A 15379-nucleotide genomic window follows, 5' to 3' on the forward strand; every position below is an offset into this window, starting at 1 on the left:
CCTCCCTTCCTGCCTGGGCTGTGGTGAGGCAGCCTGTGATAAAGAGTGTGGATGACAAACAGGAGTGTAAACTGTTCAGGGAGAGTAGTGGGCTTTGCACAGACGTGGAGCTGTATCATCTCTTCAATTAAATTGCTGCAGTTGCACCTTAGAACCAACAGAGAAAATAACCTAGGTTTCTAAATAAACCCCCTATGCACTTATATACTGGGGTAATGTTTTTGCCTTTGACAGGTACTGCACTGAAACATACTACTGAATTTATAATTTCAAGTGATACAAGGAAGCCTGGCCATGAGTAGTGTTGACAGTGTAATTTGATTTTATTGGTATTGTTGGCACTTCATGTGTGGAACATTCTTTTCTGGTTTATTTTTTAATGAGAAACATTCTATCAGATTGTGAAAAGAACATTTTCTGTTGCCCAATGCATAAGCAAAAAGCCTAATTGAACAAACCCCCCAATATTATAAAGAACAGAAAAAACCCCCATGTTAAACAATACTTGACTTCTATGTATAACGCATTGTCTTCAAAAATCGGAGTAGTTTCCATCCATATAAACAAGTTATATAGTAGTAACAAAGTGCATGAAGCAAATTGCTAAATTTAACTAATGTATTAAAATAAAAAGTACTTTAAAACAATACTTTAACACAGTTTTTTGCCATGATTCTATCATGCATCAACACAAAGCAGATCCTGAGGCAACCTGTGCCTTTGACAGTCTTTCTGTATTAATATGTAAATAAATGGAAGTAATGTTCAAACTCATAAGAGGGTAAAAAACATCAAGACAAACCATCCATTTATAACAGAGTTGTATTTAAAAAAAATAAAAATCAAAGTGCACTGCTGGTACATCTCACTTGAGCCTATCTGGTATGTGAATAACAGAGGGGCATGATCCAGTCTCCAAAGGTTCCATTGCTTTGTTTAAGCACCAAGGGAATAAAGAATGATGGCTGTTCTGTTCATAGCACTACTCTGACTAGCATGACAACGGGAAAATTGTACCAGAATATATACGTAAACATCTTTTGTATACTGAGGAGGCAAACACTCTTAAATTATCTGATGTGTACAGTACTGGTACTTAGTGTTTTGGTGCCAGTACCAGACTGGTCCAGTAATTAGCATTCAGATCTATTTCTAATTACAGATAAGGCATATAACAAAAAAGTAAATATTTGGTTATTAATATCTCATATAGTTCAGCAACCCAACCAGTCAGAACTTATCTTGCCAATTTTAACAATCTTCAAACTCTTGTCTTCCATTTGTAGATAGTACTGATCTTTGAAAAAGTAGGTATATCCTGTTAAAATAAATTAAAAAAGCACGCTCAGATTATGGAGCACATAATTCTTGATCAAAGATTTTTTTGTCTTTGTGATTTCATGAAGCTTAATGAACCGGAAGACTTATTTTCCCAAAATATTAATGTGTATTTGTATTATTAAAAAGATGTATTTTAAAAGACATTAAAATTCCCATCCTGTAGAAGAGGGCTCTTGTTAAATTGAGCCTTAATAAGATTACTAGTTTGTGAGCCAGAATTTTCTGGGATGAAATGTTTGCTGGCAAAATAGATGTTGAAAACGTGACTGAGTCAAGACTCATGTGACACCAGTGCTGCTTTCAGACTTTAGTGCATATCTGTGCAAAATTTAAGGCCCGTTAAAACCATGGGCCAGGATCTCAGCTGGAGTTGATAGGAAGTTAAGAAAAACTGTGACATAAAACCCATTCATGCCTGTGATCAGGGAGATTGTCATACTTGAGTTCTGGTTGTGCTAGAGCAGGATGGTGCTGAAATGGTGCTGGGACTGTGTGCTGGTGTGGAGGAACCTGGGGAGGATCAAGGAGCTGGGAAATGTCCAAGTCACAAGGACTGGCTCAGTCATGCATCCTGGGGTTAGGACATCCTGATGCCTGTGCATCAGGCATTGGGTGGCTCCATTTGGCTCCTACTCATGGACCACAAGAAACTAGTCTCCAACAAGTTTTGCAGCAAACAAATAAGAGAACTTGTTAGTGACTTAAATGAGAATTACAGCTTACCACTGTCCCCAAGGCCCAGGACAGCATCGAGGTTATCTGGAACACCATTCCAAGAGTCAGCAATGAATTTAGGGGAGGCAAGCTCCATTTTCTTCTTTTCTTCATTGTACCTGAAGGAAATTATATCTCTACATTACAAATCTGCATTTAATCTTAAATTGTAATATAATTTTTCAGAGAGTCCTCAGCAAATGTGACTACATAAAACAAACAGAAATATAACTGAGATCGTAACATGGTTTCTATTTCATTATAATTATTCCTGATTCCTTTTAAATCTTGTGAAATTTTACACCTTTCCTTTGAAAATGCAATTATTGCTGAATTGAAAATACAATTTCTAAGGAAAATTCTTTCCAGAAATGTAATTTGGATGGGAATCGGTGCTGAGCGGGAGGAGTGGAGGCGTACTGAGCAGCAGTGACATGGGATATAGTTTGAACCAATGACCCTTCAGGTGCTCAAGCACCTCTTCAGGAGCAGGAGACTTCAGAGAGGTTGTCTTTGATTAGTACTGGAGGGAGAAAAGCAATTATGTTCCCATTTTCTATTTGTCCATGTCCAGAGGGATCTCAGGTTGCCTTCCCTCATTGCTCTATGGAACTACTTGGATTATACCCAAAGTTACACCAGTACTAACTAGCAGTAGGTTGGTCAAAAGCAATTTAAATGATTCATTTAAATTCCTTACTATTTTTTTTTCTGGGCTATTTAAAGAAAATCTAGTACCTTGCTGGGTAGCTTTAAAACTTCAGCTCTGGAATCTGAGCCAGCTCCTTTTCCCCTCCCTCACAAAACTTTGCTATGCTCAACAGTCTTGTTATAATAACACTAAAATAGCTTGTGGCTGGAATGAAGGAGAGAGAAGGCTTCCAAAAAATGCATTTAAAGTAAGTGTGATAATGGCATAGGAAGGACTATGGTATGTAACTACTTTGATTCCATTGACAGAGTCCTTGTATAAAATGTAACAGCCACATACTTAAGGGTTATAGAGTCTGTTCGATGGAGTTGCATTTTTTTCTTTCTGAAATATTTGTCAACTGCTTGCTTTCTTCTTTACACAGATAGAAATCACTTAATCCTATTTTGTTTCCTTAACAATAAATTATGCATTCTGCAGTGACTGCACTTGATAAGGTACTTCGATGGAAATACTGTCTGTGATTAGAGTGATGAATTACTTGGAGGCCCTGCAGAACAGTTAATCAAAACAATAGCCGGTGCAGAGGAGACCAGCAGCTTTTTAACTCATAGCCTGTAGGTTTTAGTAGGAGTCTGAAGTGTTGCAGATGGCTGTATTAGAACTACTACTTGTAAATGTTTAAATGGTCTTCACAATAAGACATTAAAGAATGAATATCATTCTTTAGCTTTTTAGTTCTTTTTTTCTTTAGATAATTGAGAAGATTACTGTCCTTAAAGTAATTGAAAGTTATGATCAAGTGGCAATTGTGAAAGGGTATTTTATTTACTTACAGGAATCCACAGTCGTTAGGATATAATAAAGTAAGTAATTCAGTTTAATTATAACATGAAATTAATGTTCACATAAAATGGACTCAATTATTCTGAGACCTCTTTTGATATCTTATATAGAACATCTCTCAGAAGGAACCCTTACAGGTTGGAGAATCTTTTAGATTTCTGGTGGTTATTTCTGATGTTTAACTTTCCTCTAAATTGTCAGTTAATGAATGGGTCCACTTTCAGCCTGTTGTGTAATGTCTGCATTCCTGAAGGAAAGTCCTGTTCCTGGAACAGGCCTCTGACAGTGACTGCAGGAGTCAGTGCCTTTGCTTTGTTCTGATGCCCTTTTGATAGCACAGAGGTAACTCACAAAGTTCCTCCTCTGCTTTTTAAGATGGTCTTTTGTGCCAGATCTTCCTGGCAATTATGATAATGAAATTCTATTAAATACAACTATACAATTAGTATACTCTTCAGGTGTAATGTGGGATATTTATTTCTACCACAGTAATAGCCTTGAGACATTTTAAGGGCATACTTAATCTAGGAAGATAAGAGCATGGTAGCAGGTCACCTGGGTTTCACTGTAAACATGAGAAGAATTGAGAGACTGTCAAAATGAATTGAAGCTAAGATTTTTCTCAAAGTACTTACAGATAAACTTGTGGTTTGTTCAGATTTCCTCAGTGCCAACTGTATTAGTAGAGCAAAGGTGTAACTGATGGTAGATCAGCTGCTGAAAGGATTTACAGTCATCCCCAGCATGCTTTGGTAGTCACACTGCTCTTTCCTTTAAAGCCAGTGCCTCTAAACCTGATGGCTTAGTGAAAGAATTTCTTAGGCAATCTGGTCAGTCTTTGGATTCAAGTGATTGGAGATCAGTGCATTTATAAGGAATTCCTTGCAGAGTTTTCCCTCAGTATTTGTGAGCTGACAGTATGGACAACTTGCCCCTCTTAAAAGCCAGGGACTGATGTGGGGCAGGTGCTGGTACATGGGGGCAGAGGGATGAGTTGTTAGTGGTGGCCAGCCTGACACACACTCCCAGACCTCTTCCATTGCTGTTTTTGAGGCTGTTTTCTGAGATACGTGCTAGTTTCCTGCTGCTGTCAGCACTGTCCTGGCAGCCCTTGTTTTACATTCCCGGAGGATGACCCCCTGTGTTTGGTCCCTGCCTCCTGAAGCTCAGCATGCTTTCAGCCCTAGAGACAGCTCGGCTAACGGCATCCCACCGCCACTTAGTGCATCTTACTTCCAGTATCTGTCTCCAGCAAAAATGTATGTCCTCTTGTTTCTGCCCCAGTTAAAAGCTGCATCGACACGCTGCACATCAGGGGGCAGTCCCAGGCTGGTGAGTTTCTTTGGATAGCCTCTGTCCAAGTTGCTGGCTGAATAAACCCAGTACTCATTTCCTAAGTAGGGGAGAAAACAAAGCAAACAAACACTGTTTAATAATCCCTAACAAAAGGGTATTTCTTATTTTTTGCTTTGCCATGTGACTTTTTATTGCACTAACTGTACCACTGGTCTTTCTAGTATTTTGCCATCTGTGAAGCACTAGATTACAATGCAAGTGGACTGTGATTACCACTGCTTTTGCTATTGAAGTGCTCCTTGCCTCAAAAAAAGAGATCATCTCTTTTCTCTTGCTTCCTACCTTCTTAGCTGACTTACTTTGAGGCAGACACTGTTGTGGGTAAATTTGGGTTATGCTAAAACAAGTAGTTTATACAGGAAATTTTTTGTATGATGAAAATTGTCTGAAACTGGGCAGGGGCACCTGATATTAAAATGCAGAAGCTCATGTTCGCCCTTTATTTGTTTTCTTGACCAATTTTATTGAGTGATTAATAGGAAGTTTTTGCTCAGAATTCCTGTTGTCCTTTGTCACACAACATTTTCTAGTGTCTCCCCAGATATGTACTAGTGGACTATGTAGTAGTGGCTCTGTGCTCTTTACATGGAATCGTAATTTGCTTAGTAAATACCCTCACTGGATTCACTGAAAGCCATGGAAAGATTTGTTCATGAAAGGACATTTCTTTGATTCTATGCTAGTGGGAAAGAAAGTAAGTAAAGTATTAATGTTAGAAAAGTATAAAGTGCAGCATTTGAGATTCTTGGAAGTTATTGATTCACCATTCAGGAGTAAAGTGTGGGACTAACTAGTAAGTATTTTAAGACAGTTGTGTTATTTTCAAACCAATCTTTGTTTTTTGATAGTTCTTATTTATTTTTTTAAAAAGCAGGTTAGCTGCATTTTCCTGGAATTTTTAAAGAAAGGGAGAGGTTTAGATGTGATAGAATTATATATAATATATGCAATATTTGAAGTGTTTTGGTTTGCCTGAATTCTTTAAGTTTTTTCCCCCCCTCGATGTAAACTAAAGCAAATGGCCTCTGAGCCATGTGGAATAGATTATCATTACTTTTTTCTCTCCTGTATAGAAATGTACAGCAGCTTTTGCCATATGGTTTTTACATGACTGGAGATGTTTAGTCATGTTTTTAGTAGATATTGGAGCCTCATTTTTGCTGGCTCAGTTCTTCATGTTGAAAACAGTCTCACAGCTCTGCTCATTTGGCCACTACAGCTGAACCATATGTGTGACAGACAGAGCAGAGCTTCCTGTCCTCCTCCTCTCCCATGGAGGCAGCTTGCATGGCTGCCTGTATCCTCTGCCTGATGAGCCACCAAGGAAGATGCTTGGAAGCCAAAGTGGAAGTCAGTCTTTGGCAAAAGAGAAGGAGACAAGGAAAGGCATGAGGAAAAAGAAAAAAGTAGTCCTCTCAAGCAACATGTGCTGAGATAATAGCTTAAGATGGAAAGAAATAGAAGAAAAACAGAGCAGCGACTGAGGAAAGAGAGCTCCCACTGTTGTTGCATTGCATTTTAAATAACGATTCTTGTTTGACTTTGCTTATTGTTGAGTGTCTCTTTCTAGGTGGTTACAGCTCTCCTTTTGTTGTACTGGAGGCTGAATGCTGTTTAGAGTCTTTCAGATCCAGCCTTTGTCCTAAAATCCTGAGCATGGGAAGAGGGAGATGTCTCACCCTACCTGTTGGCTCTGCTGGCTCTTAGGCTGTTCCCTGTCCCAGGTACAACTCAGAGGAAAGTGAGCTTGAATGCAACATTATGCAAATGGATACTTACACTTTGAAACTTAAAACCCATACCTGTAAAAAAAATATAGCCTTTAAAACCAATACCTGAAAAAAATACAGCCTTCTCGTCCTGAGGGGCCTCATAGACAGCATCAATTTTCTCTGGCAGATCAGGCCAGAATGTAGCAACAAGAAGAGGACCTGTGGGTTTTCCTCGGGGGTTTACAGTCCTCCACATGAATCTGAGCAGAACAGAAAATTGTACAAGATCTACAATGAACTAATTCAGCAGCACATCTGTTTCTCATCACTTTTGGCACAGGCCGTATGAGCACGCACACACACACGTGCACACACAAATTAGCAGCAACACACACTTGGAACTCTTCTCTTCACTGACTGAAAAGCAAACTCATTTATTTAGAGGCATGTTGCTAGAGGAGCTGCACCATAAGCTGCATGCTGGACTGCTGGTGAAATTGTTGCACTGATTGCTTCCTGTTGCTTTTTGCATCAGGGAAAAATTTATCCTGTGCTTTGAGTATACAAATAAACTCATTTACACAGCATTTAAACTGTTAGAGCCCTCCTGCTGCTGTGTATGGAGCAGATGGATGAGCATTTGACACAAGCAGAGTTTTGTATTCCATGAACTGCTCTTGCAATTACTATTGTAGTGACTTAAAGTTCAAATTTAATAGCAGTACATCACAGTGCTTGGAAGTGAGTTTGGCTGTAAAAGAAACTGCTAGCACTAAAAACGTTCATTAGAGAAATGCAAAGGGTAATTTATTGGCTATTTTATGTATAAGTAGGATGATCATTTGATTTAAGCCTTAAAAAGCTCTAATTATCTTTAAATGGCAGAGCTTTGTGCTGAGGGCTTTTGGTATTAAAAATAGCACTGCTATTTCCTCCTCCATAGAATGAAGAACTTTTTTCCCCAACAGAACAAAAGTTTTAATATGGTCATAAAATGAAAAATCAGCAGGCTGGTGGAATTGCTCTTGCACCAAGCTAGAGTCATTAAATTCTGAGGTCAAACTGCTTTTACCATTAATATGTTTCTGAAGCTCAAGGTGCTACTGGCATTTTATTTTTTGCAGAGTATAAATTGTCATTATCCATTCCTGCCTATAACACTTATACCTTTGAGAAGCCCAGGATCTTAAACTGCATTTTTGTTTTGCCTAAAATTTGGAGGAGCAGTCCTAAATTAATTTAACAAATTGCTGTATTTTTATCAATAACGAAGATAATAATATATTATCGTATCCTTGTTGTGGATACATAGATGTATATATATATAACATGTACAAAAATATCTCTGAGCATGACTCATAATTTTCATTTACAAAAAAGAGGCAAAGAATAAGCCACTTGACTAATTACTGCTCTTGAAAGTGTTAAAATACATATGAAATCCTGTAATAGGTAATACCATTTGTTTCATCCATCTCTTTTTAGACAGAAAAGCAGATCCAATATGATATGGAATGGAAATTCATATAGAAAGTCCTTATAACACTGCATTCATAAAAGTAGTTCCTTTAAAAACCCGAGTTACAGAATTCTCAGTCAAGTTTGAACCTGATTTATGGCTGAATCAGCTCCAGTAATTGCTATCTGCATGAATTTCAAACTATCCAGGGCCAACAGAGACTTAACACCAGGTTTTTAATAAACCACACATTTCAAGGGACTTGTTAAATTGGTGAGGTTTTCTTTTGGAAAGGGAAACTTTTTCAAAGCTGAATTTTATTTTGTTTTTGAATTGGGTAGAAGGTATTTTTATTTCTACACATCTTACTGAGGAAATGGTGAAATTAATTATTTGGCTTTCTAATTTCAGTTTGAACACAATAAAATGTTTTAACTCATCCCTATTAAATCTTAATATTACATTTCTAGAGGGTTTTAATAATTTAGTTACAGTAAGTATTTTACATCATCTTTTAACATAATCAATATTTGCCATGATGATGATGATTATTATATGCAGTTATCAAAAGGACCCAAATCAGTGGGTCTTTTTTAGTGTCCTGATAAATTTCAAAGTGTGAACTTTTCTTCACTCTCAGAACAAAACCATCTATGGAAATGCTGTTCTTGGGCATTCTGTGCCCAGTGGAAAAGCTCAACTATTCTCTATGGCTAACAGCACCTTCAGTAATTCCCTTTTCCCAGTAATTTCCTTTCCTTGATTTGAGGGGGGAGGAAAAATACTTTTTTTTTTTTTTAAAGAAGTAATCATATCTGACCTCCTTTTTGCTGTTTACTCTTTGCCTGTGCCATGTGACAGTTGGATTCTATGGTCATTTTCATGAATCATAAAAGTCACACGACACATGATAGACAGTGGTTTCTTGAATGCCAAAAGTGAGTCACAATGCTGTTTGCTTGATACTTGGAAAGCTGCAAGACTGACAGGCAAAGCCATTCCAGAGCAAAACAATTCAACAGTTGTCTGCTTTTGCTGCATGCTAGATAAAGGCTGAGCCAGTCTGAACAGATTGTTTTGGTATTTGCATAGTTCTTAGTCCAACTGTATCTAAATGCAAAATACTTCTATTTTGTTTGGATTATACAGAATACTGGATCACTCTGCTGGTTTAGGAGTAGATTTTACTTGTTACTTTGTGTGACTACTAGTTTAGAAGAGCAGAAGCAAGGTGGAGATCTGGCTGAAAACCAAGGCCCACAAGTGAGCAGAAGAGGAGCAGTAGTTGGGAATAGTGTGGAACTTGGTAGGGGTTTTACTGCTCTGAGAATGTTTTTCCTCTGAAGGTGCTGAGCTCAGGTGACTACTTCAGCTCTCTGATGACTAAGTTAGCAAAACTGGGCACTGGTTTTGACAAACTTGTTCTGGGTTCATGGGGCCAGCCCTGTGTGGCTTTGTGAGGCTGATCTCTTGTTACTGTGGGGCTGTTTGGTGGCCAAGGAATGACTGTTCCTTGCCAGTAGGGATCACTGGAATCTTAGCCTGCTGCTGACAGGGCCAAGAAGAAGAGTACAAAAGGTGGCAGAGGTATCCCCACAGACCAGATGAAATGAACCCTTTTTGCCACAAGCAGCTGTAATATAAATAGGGAATAATATGTTCTTACAATCAGAAGGTTTAAATTCCATTTCTGCATTGCTAAAACACAAAGCCTGTGATAAAGATTAAGTCCAACTTCAAACCTAAAGAACCATTATTCTGGGTATCATATAGATTGGATCTAGAAGGAAATGCACTGAAGAAATTATTGTATTTACCCTTTAAAATCACCTATGTTTTTTTGTTACTAAAAGCTGGTGAGTAGAGTTAAACCATGCAGCATATTAATAAAACTTCATATATCTAGCTGAAAATTTGAAGCTGGAGTAGATGTCTGGACTCAGGTATATCACCAGGAGATACTAATAATTTTTCAATTGCTATTTTGTGAGGGGAACTTGTATGTTGGTTCCTGTTTCCTTTTAAATTTCTACTGACAACTGGCAAGGAGCAATGAACAGCTGAGTTGCAATACTTCCCTTAGCTTCAGATTCTTGTATATGTTTTTATATGATAGGAGACAGTGTTTGATTTAGGCACACTCATTGAATGTGTGTGGACCCATATCTTCAGTGGTGTTGGGAAAATGTTCAGGGTAACTGAGGATAAATGATTCCAAATTTGGCATTGATTTATGACAGGGAAAAAAGGAGCTTTAGTGTCTCTCACAATGGTGCTGCCAAGTCCCATAGTCCATAGGAGAAGCTCTTCATTGCTGAGTGGCTGGGTAATACAGGCCCTGGCAAAGGCAGTGGGAGCTGCAGCGGTGCAGCCACCTCATTTTAATAGGAATGTCTCTGCTTTTGCACAAAAAATGCCTTTGGTGCCTTCTGTCTTAGAGGCTTTGCACACATGTAACCTATCCCAATCACCAGTGCCCTTGATGTGTTATTACAGCAGCCATGAGTCACATAGTGCTGTTATTTAATGACTTTGGACTCAACCTGAATTAAACTATTTCCCTGAGGAGTTGATTAGGGCACTTTGCCATTTCTGAGCACACAAAACAAAGGCTGGATGTTGTGCCTGATGATAAATTTCTAGATTTTGGTGAATATGTCTCGCAGATTCCTTCACTTCAGGCTCTCTTAGTAAGCAATTTGTCTCACTTACCTATCTTTGAAGAAAAACGTTTCTCCTCTAATTTGTGCGACTCCATCAAATACAATCTCATGCTTGCAGAGCTCTGGAGTGACAGGTCCAAGGGTCGGACGTGGGCCTGGTCCTGGCCCTGGTCCAGGTTCGACATCGGGTGACACCTCTGTGATGGTGAACAGAGATATTCTGTTACACTGAAATGAAATACTGCACAGGTTACGTGGAGAACATGAGCTGCCATGGGTTCTAAAAGGGTAATCATTTGGAGTGAGTTCTTGAAGTAGGAAAAACTGATAATAAAATTGCTTCAGAAGGAGGATGGTTGAGCACAGCTGAGGAAGCCTTGACTTCCAGTCCTGCCTTGATCCTCTGTGTGGCCTCATTGGAGACATGGTGCCTGTGTGTGTCTGTCTGGGCTGAGCTGCCTGTTTAACCTGAGAGATAATTAGAAGTGACTGTACTGGGTTCAGAAGTGAACATCCTAATTCTTATTTTGCTGGCTTCTAAAAAGAAGTTAAATAAATTTCAAAGTCCTTGTACTCAGAATTATCTGCAGCTCTGCTGAGAAAGATGTCAAAGTGGATTTCTCTTTTTTAAAGAAGTGCCAATATCTGGCAAGTTACAAAGATGCATTTTGAGCCATTTGTATGATCTTTCTGCCCTCACCAAGAATCAAATTGTGCTTTTCAGAACATGCACTTTGCCATCTGGTTTATTTTATTTGGTTTTATTATTTCGCTGCTGCTTGTCTTGAGGCATTTGCTATTTTTTTCTCAGACATTGGGTTAATTTACTGTATGAGAAAAAAAAATGGAGTGTAGCTCAATTTGTGATGATAATAATAATGGTAGAAAACAAGGTTTTTTTGAATACTTGTTTTACATAGAAAACAGTTTGTAAAGGGTTATATCAGTTAAAAAGGAAGAAAGATAGTTTTGTCTCAGATCTTGAAGCATGCTTTAAGAAAATTGGGTTAAGTTCTGAGCTCTTATCAAAGATACACAGTATGAGCTCAGAAAACTCACTTACAAACCTTGACCATGTCTCAATTCCCATTCTTAATTAAAGCAGAACAAGGAATAATGAAGATTCAAATCAGATTTTTGTCTCATGTGATAATAATTTTGATATATTCTTATTAAAATTTCTAAGGTGTGGAAAACTGTAGAATATAGTCAGAGTTAAAAAGATCTCTCAGTAGAAAAATGAAAAGCACAGAAAGAGAAATGGAATATGGGAATGTCTACTTAATTGACTGTAGTATACCTGTGCCTCTGCAAGGTAGAAAATGTGTGCATGAAAGGAATTTTAATCATGATACTACGTATGCATTTTACTAAGACTGTCTGTGGAGAAAATAACAAATGTTAAAGATGTAACTACATAAAAATACTTAAATCGACTTTTTCTCTAGGAGACTGCCAAATACATTTACATTGAAGTTTCAGCTCCCACACTTTCTGCAAATGTTATTGTGGTGGTACAGCCTGAACTGTGGGAAGGCAATGTGAACTGTTTCCAAGCTGGGACACAGGAAACAATGTCCTTCCCCTTTTGCCAAGGGTCACAATCTGGGAAGCTCAGAGTGTTGTAGAAAATAACATCCAAACCCATGCAATCAGGTATTTCAAACTAGAGACAAACATGGCATTTCATTGTCCCGTAAAAGCACTAGAAATTTTCACCTAAAGGTGTGCTTATGGGGTGCTTTGATGCTCCTTTTCATTCAGTAACTTTAGTGACCCCTCATCCTTAAGTTGTGATATTTAATTGAAGTAGAAGGCCTGGTAATATGAAGAAAGCAGGGAGAAAGGAGCAGAGGATGTTTCTGGCATTGGTGGGATTGTGCAGTTCGTAATTTACTGCAAATTCTGAGTCCCAGATTTCAACCTGTGTTGCTTGCTTTCCTGATGAGTTCTGCTGATGGGGGAGGACTTTACCGTATAGCTCCTGGATCCCTTTAATATCATCCTGAGAAAGCCGAAAGTTCTTGGTGTAGGTGTAGATAGGGGCCATGAGAGCTCCGGGGTCCTCAGAGTGCTCTAATCCCATAGCATGACCAAATTCATGGGCAGCAACCAGGAAGAGACTGTACCCTAAATAGCACAGTAAGACAGTGTTAGCTGCTTGCATTTAAATAGAATTGTACCACACAGGCTATTCACAATAAATAATAATGATTAATATTTAACGCCTCCAATGGTGAACATCACACCTATTTGCCAGTAATGACATTTCACTGGAGAGATTCTAAAACCCTCTTTTGTAGGTGATTTTTGCTGCTGTCTCCCATGCAAGTGACTCTGACCAAGTGTTAATACTTGTGTGAGAAAAGGAAGTGTAGCAAATAACATTGGACATCCCTTTTAGGTACAGAATTAAACTTGCAATCTAGATATCAAATCTTCCTTTTCACCACAAAAAGGCTTGTAAGTGATAAACAGGTCTGTAAATCTGTGTCTCTGAGAACAGACTCTGAATTGGTACTGGTGTACCAAATATTGTTAGGTTAAAAATAACCTTTTATCATAGGATAACATATCATCAATTATGCCCAAACAGTCCCTGAAATTTGGCAGGTTTTTTTCTTCCTAAAATACACCCCCCTTCCCCCCCCGCCCAAATATAGCATTTATTTGTAAATACATAAAAAGCCTTTTGCCCATGTTAAAAGATGGACAAATATTAACCAAAATAATTTTAAATTGTGATATTCACCACATAGACTTTATATTGTCTCACTCATTTTTTAAACATGTTTTTCATCCTTTGCAATATCAGTCACAAATGTATTAATTTTTTACATTTAGTGTTTGTTCCTAATTTGTATCAGTGTACAATTTACTGCATACTAGTGAAATCCCATAGTACTTGTGGCTTTTAGTCTTGGAAAGAAACACTGGTGGGAAGAAAAACATCTATTTATTTATTAATTTATTTCATGGTTTTGTATTTTAAAAGGATCGTGCATCATTATAACTTTAGGAAATCTGAATATTTCAGACAGATGAGCTCTGGGAGTGACTCTAGCTGTAGTCTCACATTTCAGTGTAGGGACTTTGCTCAGATTTCAGGCTGGGGAGAAGTGCTGTAACCAGCAGGGATGATGAGAATGAAATCACTGCACATGTGATGCCATCGGTGTGGGCACTGCCCAGTCACCCTTGCGTTGCCCTGACAAGGGGTGTTACCTTGATCTGGACAAAAGCCCCACTTGCGGTCGTCGTCGTAGCTGCTGGTGGAGGCACACCAGAGCTTGCCATCGTTGCGCCCTGCACTTGTGCACGACTCGTATTTATTCCCGAGGAAGATGAAGGGGAATACACAAGGAGCTCCCTCGGAATTTCCACCAACTGTTGACATAGCTGTGGAAAATGACAGGAAAACACAGTGAGAAGGGGATCCCTTTTGCTTCTTCTCCTAAACTACACGCTAAAGCCAGAAAGGAAGCAGAAACACTGCAATGCTTCTAGGAATGTGAAGAGTAAGATTAAAAGTAATATTTGAAAATACTCTGACAGAATTAAAAAGGAAGAAGTCTAGACATTGCCATTGCAATGAACTTGCCAATAGTTTAGGTGGGGGTGAGAAGGAGCCCTGGACTCATGTTCACAGCTCTGGGAAAGCAGCAGTTTAACAGTGTTTTGTGGAAGGTGATTGTCCAGCAAGTATCTTTTAATGCTCACTCCTGGTGTTATTTTAAAGTGTTTTAAAGTATTTAGGTGGAAGGTATGGTTAGTGTCAGAAAGGTTAAAGAGCTATGTATATCCACCTGGCTGGTAGGTGTCTCACTCAAGAATAAGCTTTATATACCCTGACAGCAGGGTACAGTTTAAAATTATATGATTTAAAACATTTTCTAAAGAGAAGGATATATTATATGTAGAAAACTTTTTTTTTAACCAGTAGTTCTGCAAAAACTTGAAAAATTTTCCCCTGTGTTCTCATCTATGTAGTGTATGGCAGTAATATATAAGAAATAACATTTGTATGTGCAGGTACAAGGATTTCTAGAGGGAAGAGAATGCAACTGCATTTAAAATAACAGTTTAAAGTAGGTATCATGAACAGAATAGGAAAATAATATAAAAGTCATTTAAATTCATTTATACTTCTACCTGACAATGACAGTTCCTTTCAAATTATGGTCTGTCTTCTGGGAAGGTACATGAGAGCAATACAGAGGCAAAGCTGGTTGTGTCCCTAATTATTTATTAGTATTTATTTCTCATTCATTACTATTTATTAATAGCATTTTATGCTGAAAGAAAGCTTAAACTAAGTGTATTTCTTTGTTCCACTGATAGTGACTGTGTTACCTAAGATTTGACTACATTGATTCTAGATATATTGGTTCTTTTGTCTGTTGAAAGATCTTTAGAATTTTCTCTTCCTAACCATGTAGCAGGGTATAATGAATTTGATACCTTTTTTTTTTTTTTTTTTTTTTTTTAAAAATATTTTTTATTTTTTTTTTCTAAACATGTTAGAAGGAATAAATAAATTTAAAACTTTTTTTTTTTTTTTTTTTTTTTTGACATCTATAATGTGAAATGGAAGGGTTACACCTGGTAATCAAAAGTAACAGAAAGCCAAATACCA

At 37.9% G+C, this 15379-nt stretch overlaps 1 protein-coding gene across 1 annotated transcript in view; it reads right to left on the bottom strand.

Moving 5' to 3' along the window:
• Nucleotides 1-299: 299 nt before the first annotated feature.
• The window catches only part of MMP2 (matrix metallopeptidase 2), a 29392-nt gene continuing 14312 nt past the window's right edge, over nt 300-15379 (bottom strand). Inside the window, exons 7-13 of the mRNA XM_042027492.1 lie at nt 13969-14142; nt 12718-12873; nt 10793-10940; nt 6745-6881; nt 4787-4946; nt 2065-2174; nt 300-1318 (exon numbers count right to left, since the gene is read on the bottom strand). Of these exons, the coding sequence (XP_041883426.1) occupies nt 1215-1318; nt 2065-2174; nt 4787-4946; nt 6745-6881; nt 10793-10940; nt 12718-12873; nt 13969-14142 (989 nt within the window). The 3' untranslated portion in view covers nt 300-1214. The remainder of the gene's footprint in view (nt 1319-2064; nt 2175-4786; nt 4947-6744; nt 6882-10792; nt 10941-12717; nt 12874-13968; nt 14143-15379) is intronic.

This window comes from Corvus kubaryi, unplaced genomic scaffold, assembly GCF_017639235.1.
Source record: "Corvus kubaryi isolate FWS band 111438036 unplaced genomic scaffold, C.kubaryi_AGA036_p1.0 37300, whole genome shotgun sequence".
Lineage (NCBI taxonomy): Eukaryota > Metazoa > Chordata > Aves > Passeriformes > Corvidae > Corvus > Corvus kubaryi.